General features: G+C 36.4%; 2 protein-coding genes across 2 annotated transcripts; both read left to right on the top strand.

The window, feature by feature from the left end:
• Positions 1-1,512: 1,512 nt before the first annotated feature.
• Positions 1,513-7,707, top strand: Cbr-tag-275 (the record flags this gene model as incomplete). Its single annotated transcript, XM_045239802.1, has 12 exons — positions 1,513-1,566; positions 1,615-1,827; positions 1,874-1,974; positions 2,021-2,132; positions 2,615-2,775; positions 3,163-3,249; positions 3,481-3,610; positions 5,954-6,154; positions 6,204-6,289; positions 6,337-6,440; positions 6,493-6,596; positions 7,636-7,707. 12 exons carry the CDS (start codon positions 1,513-1,515, stop codon positions 7,705-7,707), a joined length of 1,425 nt encoding a protein of 474 aa, XP_045095538.1.
• Positions 7,708-10,207: 2,500 nt separating this feature from the next.
• CBG14840 lies at positions 10,208-17,691 on the top strand (the record flags this gene model as incomplete). Its single annotated transcript, XM_002644776.2, has 7 exons — positions 10,208-10,299; positions 14,738-14,844; positions 14,888-14,991; positions 16,344-16,478; positions 16,530-16,613; positions 16,663-16,758; positions 17,581-17,691. 7 exons carry the CDS (start codon positions 10,208-10,210, stop codon positions 17,689-17,691), a joined length of 729 nt encoding a protein of 242 aa, XP_002644822.2.
• Between the last annotated feature and the right edge of the window lie 1,356 nt (positions 17,692-19,047).

Below are 19,047 nucleotides of genomic sequence, written 5' to 3'. Positions count from 1 at the left end.
AAATATCAAGGGTACCAAAAATGTTTCAACAATTTTTGGTTTGAAATAATTTTCTGAAATTTTGAGTTTTTTGATTTTCCGAAAAGATTAAGAAACTGCGAAATCGAGTTCTTGAAATTCGTTCGCTTTGTTTGAATGTGAGTGAACATTTATCAATAATTATTTGAGCCAAAATCAAATCTATCTCGCAATTTAAAATTTTTTCAAAACTTTTTCCCCGACCTCCATTATAAAAATTACTTTTTTTGAAATTCTGACTTTTGTACTTCTAGCCGTCTTATATCGGATGAGTTAACACGTCTATCCACGACACCAAATGAATTCTTCATCCTTCGCACTTTTTTTCACCCAACACCCTCTCCTCCCCTGGCGGCAGCGGCAACTATTCATCAAGACAAATGCTCCTGCACTTTTTGTCCACGCCTACCACGGATGTCCGCGCCCTCCGGTCCCAAGGTACGTGTTGTATCTGTTGCAATTTCGGAAGAGAGGACTTGAGCAGTCCCCGGGAAGGGGTCAATTCGTTCTGGTTCACCCGGTGGAGGGACAGCCGTCTGGTCAGTTCTTCTTCCAAACGCACTTCCACCCGGTGTCCACTTATTTCTCTGTGTGTTTCTTCTTCTTCCAACACTATTGCGATAAACAATCTGGTACTATGTATATATTGGCCCCTCTCAACCCCCTTCTCTGTTCTCTCCTTCTGCGGCGAACACCTACATGTGGTAATTACGCGCACTTTCGCATATTATTCATCCATAAATCCGTGCAGCTAGTTGTGGTCAAAATGTTTGGGGCATCAGTTGCTTCTCACTCCCAGATCCCAGGCCAACCATATGTTGCCCTTTTGACCGAGAAACGGGTTGCGAGTCGTTTACATCAGTGTCACCTTGACATTATGTGTTATTCGTCTAGGAGAAAGAAAACTTGGACGACGTTCTCTTTCCAATTTTTTGAGGATTAATGGTTGATCCGACATCTCGATCCGTTTTCTTTTTCTTCTCCTTTCCATAGGTCGTAGGTAGTGTGTTTTCACTATTTTTCAAAAAATCTCTCCATTGGACACTTTTTTCTTCATGTTCCATTAATTTTGTCCTACACTATTTGCTTTTATCACCATCAACATCATTCCTATACAGATTCATAGGAGACAATGTGGTTGAAGAAAAAGCCATCCAACTTTTTCTCTTCACACCTTCTCAACGATACAAATGTACACAAGTTTAATTGATCCAGAATTGAAGCTTTTACTTTTTCATCCTCTCCTCCTCTTCCTTCCGACTTTCCAAAAACTACTTCGATTCCGCCCTACCGCCGGCTTAATTACGTGGTATTGCCATTTTCCTCTTGCCAATTTATTTTTCATTTCTCCTTCTCTTATCAGTCTCCCGATTTTATAATTGTCTTTATTTCATGCTCCTTTTTCCTCAATCGTCGTTGTTTTTCAGATTATTAGCATGAAGTGAGAAGTACAAGTCCTGAGGGTGTTTGGACGACAACACTGGTGGTAGAATTATGCGCGAATTATCAATTATTCTGGTTTCTAGCCTTTCTTTTTTCTTGTTTGGGGTGAGTTATGAAAAAAGGGAATTAGCACTTTTATAGTGTATTTTTCAGGTAGCACTATCAGTGGAGCAGAAACACATCGAATATGGAGCGGCTGTATGGGGAGCGAAGGCACCGGATTACAGTCTGGCTTCCACGGATTCTGGTACAACGGTTTTCATTCGAAGCTTGATTTTTGTAGATAACAAAACTACCTCATATTATGAATTCGATATGATTCGTGTGAAATTGAACATCATGAAAATGGTAGACGAAGCCAATCAGGTAATTTGAATTTTTGCGCAACTTGAAATATATACAATTGTTTCAGTACTTGAACCAACTTGGAGTAGGTTTGATTGTCGTCGGTATTCTGCAAACAAATCGTGGAGATCTTAGTCTACAATCCTTCCATGAATACCGAGACGCACGGTAAATCATACGTATTTTCTCTCGAAAAAAAACACATTGTTTCCAGAATCCACAAACTTCCGGAACACGAATTCGCCACTCTCATATCATACAAGTACGCTGGTGGATTAGCCTATGTGAATGGAATGTGTTCATCACACTCAGTGTCTCTTTCTGGAGTGAGTTTTCGGATTTTGTGTCCTTTTTCCCCCATTATCTTTGACATACAAAGGTCATCTAAATAGCAAGTTGTTGGAGACTATTTTTTATTGTTTCTCTTCTCCCGTTTTTGAACGGCCGCGCACAGTTTATTATATTTTAGATTAGTCGGCTAGTCGTAAAGATATTTTTATTGCTCTGTTGGTACACTCAACTGTGTGTGTTCTGCTCTTTTTCATGCCGATAATATGGTTCATCCTTAAACATGCTCACAAAAGAAGAAGACGTGATGAATGAAGGGCACGCGTAATTTGGCGCGCTTTCTCACAAATTAGCAATGCTGAGAAGTGCTCCTCTTCTCCCATTTCCGCGCGGAAAATGGGATATAGTCCCCCTAATCGTCTAGATTCGTAATATAAGAATGGGCATGGGAATTGGCGAGAAGCCATTGGTTAGGAAATGAGAAAAAGAAGAAATTGGGAAGAATTTTGCGAAATTTCAGTTCTATCCAAATGAGCCGAGAGCGATGGGATCGATATTTTTCCATGAGGTGGCTCACCTGGTTGGAGTACCACATCGAGATGTCAACGAGTCAATTTATGTGCCGAATTGTCAATGTACACCGATAGATTCGAAAAAAGAGGATGGGTGTTTGAAAATACCGTAAGTGAAGGGAGAAAATGAGGGACCTAATGTTCCCTGATATAAGCTCATACGTGTACTTCGAACAAAATTTTCTCAGTTTCTTCGAAAATTATCAACAAATTTCAACAAATAAACTATTTATCATAATATCATCAATATTTTATCAGTTGACAGATTTTTGATATCTCTTATCGGAACCGAGATAATTGAGCTTGAAGTGCACATATAAGGGAGGGGGTCTTCTTCAAAAGCATTTGTGTTAATTCAACAAAGTTCGAATTTCAAAGGGTTGAAGTGATGATGAAGGAGAAAACTAAAAACTAGGAAAACTATTCGAAGCAACTATAGTGATCAAAATGTCAAACCTAGAAAAAGAAGCTTTTCTTGACGATTATCCATTTTCAGTGGTTTCGATCATGACTGCACTGTTCAACAATTCGTGAACACCATCTACAAGAACAAGTGCATTCAAAAAGAGCCCATTTTCAAAGAGTAAGTTTTTTTGTTCGTTCTTTTACACCTTCCTCGCGTTCACTTTCTTTCTCACTTCAATGACCAGATTAGGTTTGCCAAAAGTGAAAAGTACACACTTGCCATTTATCGGGCACAACCTAAGACGGTGGTTGTGGTAATCAACGAGAAAGAGCAATGCGTGAATGTGCGTGGGTCGTATAACACACAATGTCTCCAAACATGACACCGCGCAAACAATTGATATTGTAGGAGTGAGCCGGTCTGTGGAAACGGAGTTCTCGAAGAAGGCGAAGACTGTGATTGTGGGTTGCCGGGGCGGTGCAACGACCTCAATTGTCAACCGCACACTTGCCGATTCTTCATGCATCCATTTTTCCTGGTATGTTTCATTTTTAGATTATGATCGTTCTAAATTTTGAAAAGTGTCAAGGAGTTGAATTCAGTTCTACAATAAAAGCAGTATTAGAAAGGTCATCTTACTGTTAAGTGTAAGCTCAATTATCTCAATTCATATGCAAAATAATAAAAAGTGCTCAACTAACAAAATGTTTCTTAAATTAAGATTAAAATTTTAAATGTTGACAACTTCCGAATCTTTGACAGGAAGCGAGAAAAATTGACTCAAAGTAAAAGATGAGGGCACCCTGTTTTTAAAGATTTTACGGTTGTTCAAAATTGAACCTCAACATCGAATTAAAAAGTGATAGTTTGCGTTAAATTAACAGTAGCTTTATTAGAACGTAGTATTTAAAAATGTCAACTTTCATTCAAATCGCACAAAATATTTTTTGCATTTATAAGAAAAAATTGCATCTTCTAGATGCATCTTTCATATTGCTTAGGAATTGAACTCATAGGAAGTATTATTCGTAAAACGTTTAAACTCCCTGTTTTTTAAATACTCTTCCTTATAGTGACGACATGTCATTCGAAGTTTCTCTTTCACGAAGTTCGTGTCATTTGTCAGGTTGTTAAGTGATTTGAAATGTTATTGGCGTCAGTTGATTGGTCGTTTCGGAAGAAGGATACTATGATAGCTAGGTTCAAATCCTGACATTTCGACAAAACAAAAGGCGATCTTAGAGGATTTTTCTTATATTGTTTTAAGGAATACCTTCGAAATTAGTTCGGCTCGGGTCGTTCACTTAATTAGATCCTAAAATCTCAGTAATGTTCAGTAAGTAAGTTCACACTATTTTCCACCCACTCTCCGTTACTCGCACTTTGTATTTACCAAAAATGTATCAAGAAAGTTTTTTGTCTTTAAAATTCTTGACCTGTCATTTTTTCCAGATTTCCAGGCACTAAATTACTGTATTACTCGTTTCGACTATGTTTTTTCTTTGATATCTTTTTGAGGCGATTGATATAATAAAAACTTCATGTCGATACGACAGGTCTAATAAGTTTAGTTTGAAGAAATCCAAAAAAATTAGCTTTAGACAGCGTTTTTGCAAAATTTGTTAACTCTGATCTCAACCCGACTATTGCAAGTACGGTATTATGGTTTTAACCCGAGATGGATGAACCTCCTGGAATACCATAACATATAATTTCGTGACACTGAATCTCAATTAATCTCCACCCAACACACCTAACATTATAAGGTGAACTGGCAACAACAACAACTACTTGCCATTCAATCTGAGATGTTCCGTTCCAATCCTTTCTCTCAGACTCTCAATTTTCCTGTTTTCTCCGTCTCCATCTCTTATTTCTTTCTTTCATCTTCTTATTCTTCGTGTCGGGGCAAGTTATGAAAATTACTCACAAATCCGCGGTGCGGCCTGCGGACCAAGGTAATAGATCAACGCAAGTAATGAGAGAGTGCGCCAACTGTTTCGGTTTCGTCTGTCCCGTCGTTTCAAAATTCCTGACTGGGAGCCCTTAAGTCGAAGGTCATCTCGAAAAAACAATTTTAAGTTTCCAAACATCTTATTTGGACTTTCTTATTGTTTTTTGGTTCCCACTTTCACTTATTCTGCGCATTTGCAATCCAAAATCTTGTCTCACAAAAATCTTGATGACATATTGCAATTGAATTGATGATGACTAACTTTATTAGTGGTTTTTGTACATGATTCTCTCGCTTAAGTGGCGAATTTGGAGTAGATTACATTAATATCTCCATTTTTACGAGATCTATCCAATTCTCCCTATCTAAGCAGATGGGGGTGGTGAAACATTCATCTTCTTCTCTTGCCCATGTTTTTGTTCATCCACACCCCCGTCTGTCCGAGTGAATCTCTTCATTACCACTGCCCTTGGTCCGCCATTGTGGCTTTTTTCGGTGGTGGCGTTTCGACTCTTTGAATTTTAATGAAACTTGGGAAATTCGTGAAATTTGTGAAATTTGTCAGGCTGGTGGCAAGTGGCTATTCAGCCACAACATGAGTTGAAATGTTGTACGAGAAACATCAAATGAGTGCCGACGGGAACCCCGTGGCGAGAAAGTAGCGCGAAAATACATCCCCTCCTCTAGTGGCAACCAGAAAAATGTTTACGATGACTAGTAACACAGCTGTTATCTTTTTTTTCGTGTCCACCCCGCCGACGATACCGACACTTTTTCGAATTCCACCTGTCGTCGTTCCCGTTTCCCCTCGTTCCTCGATTTGATTCTATTTCCCATTTATATTCGAATTCATTTTCTCTTTTAACCCCAATAATTCCATGATTTATTTGAATTTAAATTTCGGAACTAATCGTTTTCCTATTTTAGGTCCTCATTCTCGTTTCGTTTGTCGTCTTCTTCTTGATTGCCACTTTTTTGACACTACGAAAATACAGTGGAACAATGCTAAACTGCTTCAAGATGTATAAATCGAAACATGACAGAGGAAATTCGAGTCCATATACGAATGGACAAATTCAGATATTGGCAGCGAGTCCGTACCAGAATAGAAAAATGTCTCATTCTTCGGTGAGTCTCATTTTGTAGAAGTTTGTCCTATATAGAAATAAAACATCAGATCTCGGGAAGCAACACTATCCTTGTATCTAACGACTCTCGATTTGCTACCATCCAAAGGCCGAAGGTTCCTCCACCGCCACCACCGTAAGACTTTTGCTATCAGTAAAAATTGAAGATCAAAATTGTTTCAGACCAAAAACAACGATTCAAGTTGTTGCACCTAGTGCTGGGCAGCCATATGAATCTAACAAAGTCTTTGGATCATATCGTGAAAGTTTCTATGATGATTTCTCAGGTAAATACATTTTCTGGTAGCCAACTTTATCGACCCACTCAATTTTTTCCAGATGACGAATTCGAAGAGCCAGAAGTGCCATCAGCCTACCCACTGCCTCCTGGAGTGCCAACTTGCCCATCATACCCGCCAAATGCTCCAATAAATCGAGTAACGGTGAGTGAGAAGATGACTGACAACAAGAAGAGTATCTAGGTCGTGGTTTACAACTTTTTTGTCACACTTTTGCTAGGAGGTCTGACCTTTTGGTAATTTGATAGTTTACGGGAAGAAGAATTTTTCGTGAGAAATTTCGATGATTGAATAGGTTTCAGGTGTTGTAAGCTTATCGTGTGATAGAATAGAAAATAAGAAATTAACAAAAACGAAGAACAGGAAAGAAAATATACAAATATATGTATCGGAAGGCATTTAGATTAGAACAATATGTAAATTTTGAGTGAAAAGTGAGCCGAGAATTTTGAAATCAGAAAAAAAGACCTTCAAACTGTTTTTTTGCTCGAAACTGTCTGGACTTTGAAAAAATAATTGATTTTTAAGATTTTTGAGATAGAAATATACTTAATTTTTGATTAAACTTATCAGAAAATAATCCAAAAAAACTTCTTCAATGAAATAGCCTGTCCAATAAAAATTGCCTCTCACGTTACTTTGGACACAATGGAAGAACATGAGCCACAAATACCGGTTTTACTCTATAATCTTAGTAATAAACCACAAGATCATCAAGAGACAAGGAACAGTAAAATCTGATTGCATTTTTTATAAAAAATTATCGAATTTTTTCAAATTCAAGATACGGGAGAATTGGAAAATAAGAAAACCCTGTAACGCTCCTATTGAAAAAACAATTTAAAAATTTGAAACACTCAGTATTCCCAAAGATTCATACTGTAGAATTGGTTCGTCGAGTTTTAAAAATGTGAAAACTCTAATAAAAGGCCACCCTGTACTTGCCGTTTGAGCTCAATCATCTAATTTTCTGTAATAGATATCTAAAATGTGTCAACTGAAAAAATGTTGGTGATACTATGACAACAATTTTATCAATTATCGAATTCTTGTTATCTTTCATAAAAATTGAGATAATCGAGATTAAAGTGAAAGTATGACATAGTCTTATATTATCAGAGTATTTAGTGTAGTTTTTTACCAGATTTTCATATTCAAAATTCATCCTAAAGTTTTTTTTCAGGTTGAACTTCAATCACCACGTACCAACAGCACTGCAACAACATCCAATTCAACATCGTCGTTTTCATTTTAAGCCTCTGAAAACGACGATTCAATACACCAAGCCAGGGAACACAAACATTCCTACACAACCATCGCTTTTTTGCAACACATCTCCCCATTTCATTTTGGAGCGGCACACCAGCCCATTTTCAACATTCATCTGTCAATTCCCCTCTTTTCTGTGTGATTAGATGGGTTCTTTGTTGGTACTCCGTCCTCCATTTGTTTTCCTTATTTTAATTTTTTTTCCTCTTTCATCCTGTTCTATTGTATGGGTTTTATATGCAAGATTTGGCTTTCAACGCCTACTTCTTCTCCTATTTTTTGTTTTTTATGTACTTGTTTTTTGAGTTCCGCAAATTAAAAAAAAATCCTCATCTTGATTCTAATCAGTCACCACAAAGCCGGTGATTTATCACTTGAAATTTCCATCCCAGCCACTACACATCTTTTTTCCATTCTCCTCGGAATATTTTCGTTGCTCACCGATCCCATCAATTATTTTCTTTTCAAATCTGGTGCTTATTTCAATTGTCTGGAAACTTTTTCTGTTTCTATGCCGTTTACTTCTCTGATTGCTACGAAAATCTGAATCTATATTCTCAATGTATGTATTGATGACGAGTTTTTTGATAAAGATTCATTTTCCCTATTTTTTCATCCCAGAAAAGTTAATTACGTGAAGCAGGAACTAGCAGTAAACGAGCAAAGAAGCGCCAGGAGCAAAAGCGAAAAATTCTCATTTTCAATTTCAAACAGCGAAACATGTTCATCTTGAAGCACTATTTTTTCTTTTTCTTCAAAACCCCCATTCCATTTTCTTGGAACCTAATTTCACGGAGCAAAAAAGAGGTTGCTCTCTAAGCTGCTCTTTCGGAATGTTTCAGTGTCACGCAATCCTCAATCGTATTTCGTCTATTTCAGATTTGTTTCACTTGAACACGCAACCCATCTTTCTTGGATTTTGGGATGAAAAGTGTAATCATGGTTTATTCATTTTGATGTAAAAACAACGAAAAAACAACAAAGTTATATTTTCTCTCAATGATTTTTCGGAATGAAAATTGGTCCAAAAGAAATGAAAACAAGAAAATTGTATTTTATGTTCTAAGTATGCCTTCCAAAGATCACTTTTTTTTCTCTCAATATAGAATTCCATTCCGAAATGCTCGATTCCAAATACCCAAACTCTGAATTCTGAATACTACCACAACCAATTTTCTACATGACCAACTTCATTTTTCCATCATTTTTCTCTCCCATTGTTCTCCATATTATACATCCTTTTTTTGTTGGTATGTGTGGTTTCTAATCTAAGTGAGTACCCAAATGGCATTGAATTTCATAGTTAAAAATCCATCCCTTATGAGCAAAGACGTTCTAAAAGTGTGAGAAGTGTAATTTTAATGTTTCATGTTTGTGCTTTAATCTTCTAAACAACCTCTCTAAAAAATACACTACCGTGAAATTTTTACATGGTATTCCCAAATATGGTTTTTCTGAAAAATGCTAAAAGTTAAATCAGTGAGCGATTTTTAATTTAAAAATTATTTCGAAGTTTAGAAATGTTTTACTTTCATGAATTTCCTGACAAGTTATTCGATAAATCAACTCAAAAATGTTTCTTCTGAAATCTGTAGTTCATTCAGAAAGATACTTATTTTTAAGTCTCAAAAAACCAATGTTTATGCTTGAAAAAGTTATAATAGATTTTATAAAATCAGAATAACTATTTCCAATTGTATTAAACAGAAAGTAGATCTTCAACTTTATAGTTGACAATATTTTAGTAGAAAAACCATGTAAAGGAGATATACCGCCTGAAACTAACCAAGTGCCAAAATAGTGAGTTTAGAATAACAAGAAATCCAAGCGGTTCTTTTCATTTCAAGCAACTTTTATAATACGTAGCCAACTACAAAACCAAAGCTCTGTTATTGTAAAAAGAATAGGAGATTTTCAGATTGTTCCAAAAAACTATTCTATGTTTTTTGAACATTTCAAACGGAACGTATATAAAATTTTTACGTTGGTGTAATATCTGGGAGTTACCGTAATCACGTAAAATTTTTCCATGGGTGCTTCTTGGTTCTATCACATAACCTTCTTGTTTTCATGCACCTCCCCAATTATTTTTTTCTCAACCTTAACGCATACGAACCCATTAAGTTTTATACACTTTACGTTCTGCCACAATTATAATTTTCACTCCAAAGATGTACACATATGAATAACATCAACAGAGCCTATCTTTTGCGGGTACACGCACACAAACACATGCGCATATCTTCAATTTATTCCAGCAAAAACGGCTGCAGGTCCTTCTCCCGCCGTCGAACTGAATTTGCATAACTTTTTTTGAAAATGCGTCGACTTGGCTTTTATACCACTCCCGAATGTTCATTTCAAAATTCTCCATGCCATTTTGAGTGTTTCTGACAATCTCAACTACGTTTCATCTCATTCATCTGTCTCATCTCCAATTACGTTTTCTCACCACGTTTTCTCAATTTCAGGAAACAAAACGCGAGATGGGCGAACGGCGAGTGGATCCGGTCTCAGTGCTGGGCCAGAAGGTTGCTCCAATCCTCTTCTCGTACCTCCAACTACCACACAGAACTCGGTACGTCGTTTTGTCGCCAGTTATTTATTGTTTCTCGCCTCATCCGGGACCGGGGTAGAGGAGAGAAAAGTAAGAGGATGGGTGTCGTAGTACCACTTCATCCGTCATGTTGTGTTTGTGGTCCCTTCTTACCTCTATCTATACATATACCGACATTTTTATGTTCGGTAGTTCGAAATTGAAGGGTAAAGTGCTTTTAGATCCGTCATTCAAACACTTTACTTTACAACCTTTCCGAGGATTTGTATAGCTGTCCAGAATCGGAGAAAAAAGTATAAATCACAGGATATGGGGTTTCTATAAAAACTTTTTTTCAAGGACTTGAAAGGTTATGTACTTTTGTTTTCTGGGTTCCAAGCACGTAACATTTATGTGGAATGTGATCCAGTTTGTTGTAAATCCATCATTTTCCTCAAAAAATTGAAATTTTTCAAAGAATTCATAGACAATCAAAATTAACGGCAAAATCAAATGGACAATTTCAGGGATTTCAAAAATGTACAATATTTAGAAAAACCAACGCTCACATTTTCGAAAAAAAGGTTTTTGCCAAAAAACATTGGTAATTTAATAGAACCTGTGATATAAATAAAAACCACTAACTTTATATACTTCTATACGGGTTAATCACGGTCCCTGTACAAAGTATTAGACAGTATTGAGTTGACAAAATGTCTTGATGATTAACAATTATTGATATTTTCCTCAAAAACTATGATAAATCGAGTGAACGTTGACAAATTGGAGGCGTTCAGCATTCGAACTCGGATGCAGTATTAGGAATCACTTATCTTTTAGTTTTTTATTTCTTATTAAGAAATAGTAACAATTTTTTAATCTTCAAATTTGAACCAAATCTTGATTTCTCAAGCATGACTTTCTCAAACATCTCACTATACACAATTGCATAAAATTAAATGTGACTCCCTCATCAATCGGATCCTAGTCCACGAAAAATAGCTTCAAAAATCGAGAGACCACAGAGAAAGTATCATCATAGTTTTGCCCTGGACCTCAGACTCGATGCTCTTCTTTTTCTTCTCCGTTGCGTTTTCCTCGTTTTTCCGTTAGCTTCGAAACTTATCTCTTGTCTTCCCGTCTTTCGTTTTCGTTTCGTGTTCATCCTGAATTTCTCAGTTGGCTTTTTCTTCTACCATCCTTCTATCTTTTCATCAGTGGTGCAATTGACCACACAGTGGCGTGGGCAGTGTCCAGCAGAAAAGCTGACAAACAACCCCAATCTTTCATCTTTTTTCCCCTTCCATTCTAGGATAATTCTGTTTCAGTGAATCCCTCGAAGCATTTGACCGTTTGGTTCTCGGCCTTGTTTTTCTGACCACTAAAGCCGAGCAATTTTGAAAATCGTTTCCGATTGAGGGTTTTTGAGGATTTGGACCCTAATTGTTCTACTTTTTGTGTAGTACGTTTTCGATTTCTTATAAACCAAAATTTCATTCTCAAAATAGAAATCTTGATCTTTCAAAATGAATTGAAATTTTTCACAGTTTCTACACTATTATTGTTGGAATTATAAAATTGTCACCTCGGTGTATGCAGAATCTGTGCAAAAACTCTTGATTCTTGTACTGAGTCTGCATACACCGATTTTACAGTTGTATAATTCCGACAACAAATATCGTCACTCTTATCACAAAATGTTTAAATGTATCCTACTTTTCATTAACTGAAATTATTTGTTGTCTATTTTTCTTCTTCTTCTTCCAGAAAATCATTACTATTTAAACATACAAATCTTGAACCCGCGAAGAATGCGTATATTTTGTTTGGGACCTTCTGTCTATTCTCGTTCGACGTTCGAGTTCGAATTGTAACAACAAAAAAAAACAACACATTTCTGTTTTTGTCTGTTTTTGTTGTGCATCAAAACACCAGAGGACGACCAATTTGTTCTATTTTCAGAAATGATGTGGATTCATCCTAATGTAGTTTCAATCGACTTACTTTTCATTAATTTTTGAATTACGGCTTCAAACCTTAGGTCATATTCGTATAGGTCCACAACTCGATTTACCTATCAAAAAAGTGAAATTGGTATTTAAAAAAGTCAAGTTGAAGAAATGTGTTAGATTTTACTACTATTCTTTTGTCCTTTGTCTAATTTTTGCCATCTTTTTCAAAAATCTTTCAAAATGTATTCAAGGTAAGTATTTAATGGTACTTTTAAATTCAGATTCAATTAAACACTAATAATGTTTATTGACATTTTAATTTGGGTTGATTAATAATAAATTTGATAAAGATTGTCTAGTTTGATTTTAATTCTAGACCACCCTATTTTCTCTACTAAAAGCCTATCTGAATCGTCAATGTTAAGCTTGACGATCTCGGTTTATATGAGAAATATAAAAAAATTTGCTAACTGTTTTGATTAATAATTTATCAGATGACAAAATGTTGAAAACTTAGGAATCAAGATAACTGAGCTCGAAGTTGACGGTTCGGGTGAGCTTCAATCAAAGAAAATACGGTAATTACCAACCCTTTTAATACAGGTTTTAGGTCATCTCAAGAAGTAAAAATCCAAAATTTTCCTGATTAAAATCCAAAAGTTTCTTTAAAATCCAAAATTTTCTGGCCTTTTCTAAAATCCAAAACTTTTTTCAAAATCCAATAATTTCTTTAAAATCCAAAATAACCAACTAGAGCCGAATTTTTTTAGTTTCTAAGCATTCCTCTGTTCAAGTTTTTTTTCGAGAAAAATTCTTCAGAACTCTTTTTTCCTGTTTTTGCGAAATTCATATCTAGAAAGCTTTTCGTTTTTTGCAAAATGTTCTATCTCTGCTCCTTATCCATCCATCTTCATTTTTTTTCGTCCAAACTTTAGTTTCCTTCCTCTGACGCATTTCAAAATCTGAACGAGTCTGCACTACCACCCACTCACTGAATATCTTCTTGCTTCCCGGATGAGAATCTGTCTTACCGCGATATTCCCCCCAATTCCCATGTGGTATAAAGAAATAGCAAAATGAAACAAAACACGAAAGTGACATCGAAAAGGGTGGGACAGTTGGGGAAGGCGGGACTGAAGAGGCCATAGACAACAAACACACCGACAACATACACACAAAAACGAGAAGAGACTTCTGGAGGTCCCCCATACAAACATACATACTTGCACCCCGACCGACTGCCATCACCAGCAGCTTCCAAAAATAAGAGGGTCCCGCCTCTTGCGGATTTCTGGTAACAGTAGAAAAGCAAAGGAAGCGGCAGATGGCGGCTGCTACGCCATCCGTTGGCGCCAAAAAATAGAGTTTTCTGTCTAGTAGTGTGCGTCAGTGCTGCGCAACGATGGGGTTGAAGAAAGTTGAAGAAAGAAGAAAAGAAGCAGTCCATGCTCTCTTCCTCTCTGGAGACACTCGTCCTTCGGGGGTCCGTCGTCCGCTCTTTGTTCGTCCCGCTATAGTGATCATATAAAAAGTTTCATGTTGCCTGCTTTTTTGTCGAAGGACCCATTTTTGTCTCTCATCTCCTGTTTCCGATTTATTTGGGTCTCAATTCTCAAAGTTCACCTCCCACCATTTCCGGTCTGAATTTAGGAAAAAAAATTCTGAGAAAACTTCAGAAGTAACACGAATAACCAGTTGAAAGTCTTTCTTGTTTTTCAATTTTTAGGTTTCCAATTTCAATAGAAAAGTTTTCAATTCATATTAAATTTTTAATTGCCAATACCACCCCACAAGATTTCTCTTATTCTTTTTTCCAAAAAAAAATATCCTTTGCCCCTCCCCACTTCTCCAAAAGAAATTGAATAACTTCTTGACTCCGCCCACATTCAAAACATTTCCAAAGCGTGGATGCTCTAGACATGGTGTGATTTCTTTTAATGTCCCCAAGGATTTCTAAATTATTTTTTTTTCCGAAGGAGTAGATTCTGAGATGTTATTCATTTTGAGATGGATCCAGAAAAATCTCGAGTGATCCTAATTGAATTAATTCTATAAGTAAAAAAAACAAAAAAAACATAATTAAATGTATCCCTGAAACCAGATGCTCCCCTACTATTTTCTAAGAAATCTAAGAAATCTCAGTAGGACCACCAGAAATCTGGAACCTCTCAGAAACAAAACAAAGCATCAGAGTCTCCGCCTAACATAGATAGAAACACGACCACCGATTCATTAGTCTCGTATTTTTTGGCTATATACATCGTTATCTCAATTCGTATTTCTGGAGTGGAGTCTGGTTGTAATTTTGTCTCGTTTCTTAGAAAAAAAAACAGGACCTCTTTCCCGCTGTTGTCAACACTGCCATTCGGTTATGGCCCATAAAAAGAAGCATTTAGCAAATTGGCGGAAGCTTCAAGATATCCCTCCCTAGCTCCCGAATTTATTGCTTCTTTCCGGTTGCTCAGAATTTTATGCCTTCTTTTCCCGAATATTTTTGCTTTTTCCTACATTTTCTGTGATTTTTCCAGAGCTGAACGAGTTTCTCGTGCTTGGAGAGAGGCGATCATGGAAGCCGCCAGGAACGAAACCAAACCTGTTTGGGTGTACATCATCTTCAGGAAAAACCATTGCTCAGGTAAGGCTAGGAAAATTGTTTTCTCAAGCAATTATATTTTTAGGCCACGAAAAGATGACAGTGAACATCAGTTTTGATGGACCAATCTTCTGGAAACGTCAAGTCGCCTACATCTACTGCTGTTCGTGTCACTTTGATGAGCATGAGGTACGTGAAGAACACTTTCATCTTTGGTTTCTGGTTTGGGTATACGGTAATGTTATCAGATGCTTTGTTTCTTTTTCGAAAAATCCCACCCATGGGACTAGCGAAGATTGATGGCCCGTCTTTGTCGCCATTGATATTATAAACAGCCAGAAAAAACTAGAAGCACCACCAAACAAAAAGAAAAAAATGAGCCAAAAAAGTAATGATAGCTGTCAGGATTTTTGCAGTTCCCAAAAGTTTAGAAATGACAGATCGTTCCACTCTAGAGATTTGTGTATGTCTGTTTTTGTTGGTCGGTTTTTTGCGGATGCTCCTGAAACAAAACTCTCCTGTTTGTCACCCATCAAACCTTTGTATTCCCCTTGAATATTGTGTAGGAAGTGAAGAACGACTAAAAGCCAAAGGAGTAATCTGGGATACAAATATGTGCATCGAAAAGTTTCGACTATAGTTCGAACCACAACCAGCACTCTGTTTCCCACTCCGATTTATTCCAGTTGAGCACCTCCAGAACTCACGAATACTCAATGAGGAACTATTGGTGTCCTTTGGAGAGAAAAACATGACATAGTTCACATAGACATCTTGAAGATGAAGTCTTCATCTCCATTCAAAATTCATAGCGGGCCTACATGGAGAGCAATTTTCGAAAGTGCTCACGTCAGAAAAGAGGTTTTGTTTGAGCACAGAAAAACAATTGATGTTGTTCAAGACAACTTGAGATAACAAAGTCAAAGTGTTCTTCTTTAGAAATCACTCTCAAAAAATGAAGTCAAAGTTTTTATACAACAACATCCAATCTTTGTTCTTTTGCTCTCTTTCCTGCACCAACGATACGTTTTTGATCTGAAAACTGAGACGTGGTGGGAACGATGGAGAAGAAAAAGACCTGAAATATGATATAGGGAGGAATGGCGTTTTTGCCAGTCATATCTATACATTTTGATAGTTTTTCATGTGAGAATTGTAATTCATCTTTCCCCCTCTTCCTAAAAAAATCGTATTCAGTTACGTCTTCTAACCGAAAAAATGGAAAATTGTGCAACATTTGCTCAAAGTTTAGCTTAGGGCAGAAAGAGAAAGAGAGCGTGGAAATAAACAACAACTTTCAGTTTTTGAAAAAAAGAGTGTATGTTGCAAAAGAAGACGAAATAAGATTATTTTTTCGGCCGTTGGACAGATACCGAACGGGAAATGAATTGTGAAACGAAAAAAAGAAGAAAAAGAAAAGGAAATTACTTGAATTGGAAGAAAACTTGGACGAAAAGTTGATTAGGATTCGAAAAACAACTTCGAAGTGAATAAAAAAGACAATTCCAAATGTTCGAAGTTCGAAAAACAAAATTCTTCAGGGACCACTGATGGCCATCCTCGAAAAGTTCGAACAACGTGTGGAGCGTGTTTGTCTGGTCGACAAGCCAGTGGATTACCCATTTCTCCCGGATTCTCTCTTCTCCTACATGGCTAACAAAATGCCGAAATTGCAGGTTCTGAGAACAAAAAGAGATCTCTGCAATATCTTTAGTTTTCTTTTTCAGTTCATCTACTGTCGCGAGTTGGACTTGGAGAAAATCAACCGGGGAACCGTCGTCGAACTTGCCAATCATCCAAACTTGAAGAAGGTATACAACAAATGCATTTGTCCATGCATGAAAACCTTCTCGTTTTTAGGTGATCGTTCACCTCTGCCGCAACTATGAAGTGCTCGAGGACTTCCGAAACTTGCCACAACTTTTGGTGGTGAAAGGAGAGATTATGGGCCTGAAGGTGGGTTCAGAATGAAGAAGCAAAACTTATAGAGCCGTATAAATTTATGGGTAGAATAAATTCTATGAAAGCAATCATTGATATGAATCTTATATGTCAGCATAGAAGTCTATAGTGTCATTTTTAGAACAGAACGGGAATCAAAAACGTTGAAAGAGTCCCCAACCATTAAAACTACAGTTATTACCTTTGATAATAAATTTTAGCTTTTTTGCTTATCATTTTGAACTTACGGGTCGTGTATGAAAAATGGATAATTAGGAGCTACAGTTTCGTCCAATAAGGTATAAATAAGGTACTTTTCATTTGATTTTCTGACAAGCTGACCGTTTTTAAAAGTATGAAGCTCGACTGTTTATAGTTTTCGATCATATTGAAAAATTTAGTATAAAACAGAGCTAGATTAAAAACTTGGCATTCACAAAATTTTTAGAAAATTCCTAGTTTTTCAGCTATTTGTCGATTTCTGATAAACATCTTTTTGCCCATTTTTGTAGTGAACATGTGGAAAAAAACAGTCATCTTTCAGAAATCGGCTATAGCTGAAAAACTAAAAATTTTCAAAATTTCTGTGAATGCAAAATTTTTGATTTTCGTCTGTTTCACACCCTCTAAAAGTTCTCAAAAAGATCTGAACCTTGACAGTCGAGCTACAGACTCCTGAATATGATCAAATTTACCAAAAATCAACCATAAAAACATTTTTCTATATCTTATTGTCCGGTACTGTATATTGAAATGAATAATTTCTAGCTTTCCAGCTTTACCTGTTCATTTTTTCAAATTTTCAAAACATTCTCACAAAACAAAACATGACTTCAGGCTATGCTCGGTGATTTCGAAGAGGAAATCGCCAAATCCACAGCCAGCAGCTCAGCACAATCATCAGAGAAATCATCCCACACGCCGGTGCCAGTTAATAACGGATATTAACGTCAAACCATCAAATCATTTTCCCCTGCTTATTATTTTTTCTTCTTCTTTCTGTGAAAAAAACTTTCTTTATAATTCGTTTCTCCGTATCTAGTTTCGAAGTTTTTCCTTCCTCCTTCTCACTTCAACTATCGCAAATTGTCTGTTATTTATGAGTTTTCAAAAAATTTCAAATTGAGAATTTAGTTCTCATTCTCAAATTCCAAATCTTTCAGATAGCCTTTTCCAATTCTTCCCTACTACTATAAAATATTCTCGATTCAGTATCTCATTTACAATTCTTTTTCAGAAATTCGCCTTCCTAAAAATTCGTAGTTTCTTTTCTGCAAAAAATTCTTTTCCTCCCCATTCCTTTCCTATCTCCCTAGCCTGTCAATAAAAACTGTTTCCAATAATGATACAAAACACAGAGGAAACGAGAGTGTCAACGCAGGAAAAATGGAATATCAAATTTGATGACGCTAGGCCACTTATTTTCATTTGATTTCAATTTGATAAGAAACAAAATGAATGAAACGCGGGGCTCGGAGCTCCATCAAACATTATTGCGTTTTTCTGAAGCTTTGTGTAGCATCCACTGCTTATTTCTGCAGCGCAAGAATTTCACTTTTCGAAATTAAGTAAGTAAATACTACCATAGGCAAGAGGAGGACGTCAGACTGACACTGAGATCAAGAGAGAGTGAGCATCGAAGGGCTACCATTTTTGTTTGTTCTTTCGCTAAGCACCCCACACAAAGTAATACGAACCGTGGCTTTAGTTTTCTCGGCAGACGCGTCCTCGTTAACTTTAACTTCTATTTTCAAATTACTAACATTTGCGTCCAATTTATAAATCAATGAACAAAAAAGTTTCTGTATTTCCTATTCCCAGTTTCCGATCACAATTTCCTTCAGCAGAATAAATGGTGACTACAAAATGCCTTCCGTTTTACATAAGGTCGTCTATTTTTGTCTTCTTTTCTGGTCATTTGAAAAAGAACTATAAAAGTAATGCATAGCGTAGCGTCCATTGCGTTTTGTGGTTATCTATGATCTTTCATTTCTTCTTAAAAAAGACGACAGGCAGGAATTGTTTGAAATTGGAATTTTTTGGTTTTCCAATTTGTAGAATTTACGAAAAATGTCAGTGACCGGTTTTGAAATCTGCTAAAATTAGTTAATTTTTGATTTCTTCTAATTTTTCACATTTCTGTACAAAAACGAACGAAAAAAAGTTGTCTTTTAGAAATCAACCAATTGCTTTGTAATTTTCAAAAAAAAATTTTATCTCTAAACCATCAGGACTTTTCTAAATTACAGTTTTTTATATCTTTGACGGAATATGTGCTATTCAGACTCAAATTACAAGTATAGT

The sequence above is a fragment of the Caenorhabditis briggsae genome (assembly GCF_000004555.2).
Source record: "Caenorhabditis briggsae complete genome, chrX, whole genome shotgun sequence".
Taxonomy (NCBI): Eukaryota; Metazoa; Nematoda; class Chromadorea; order Rhabditida; family Rhabditidae; genus Caenorhabditis; species Caenorhabditis briggsae.
Note: the sequence above shows the minus strand (reverse complement) of the source record. Positions and strands in the feature narration are given on the sequence as shown.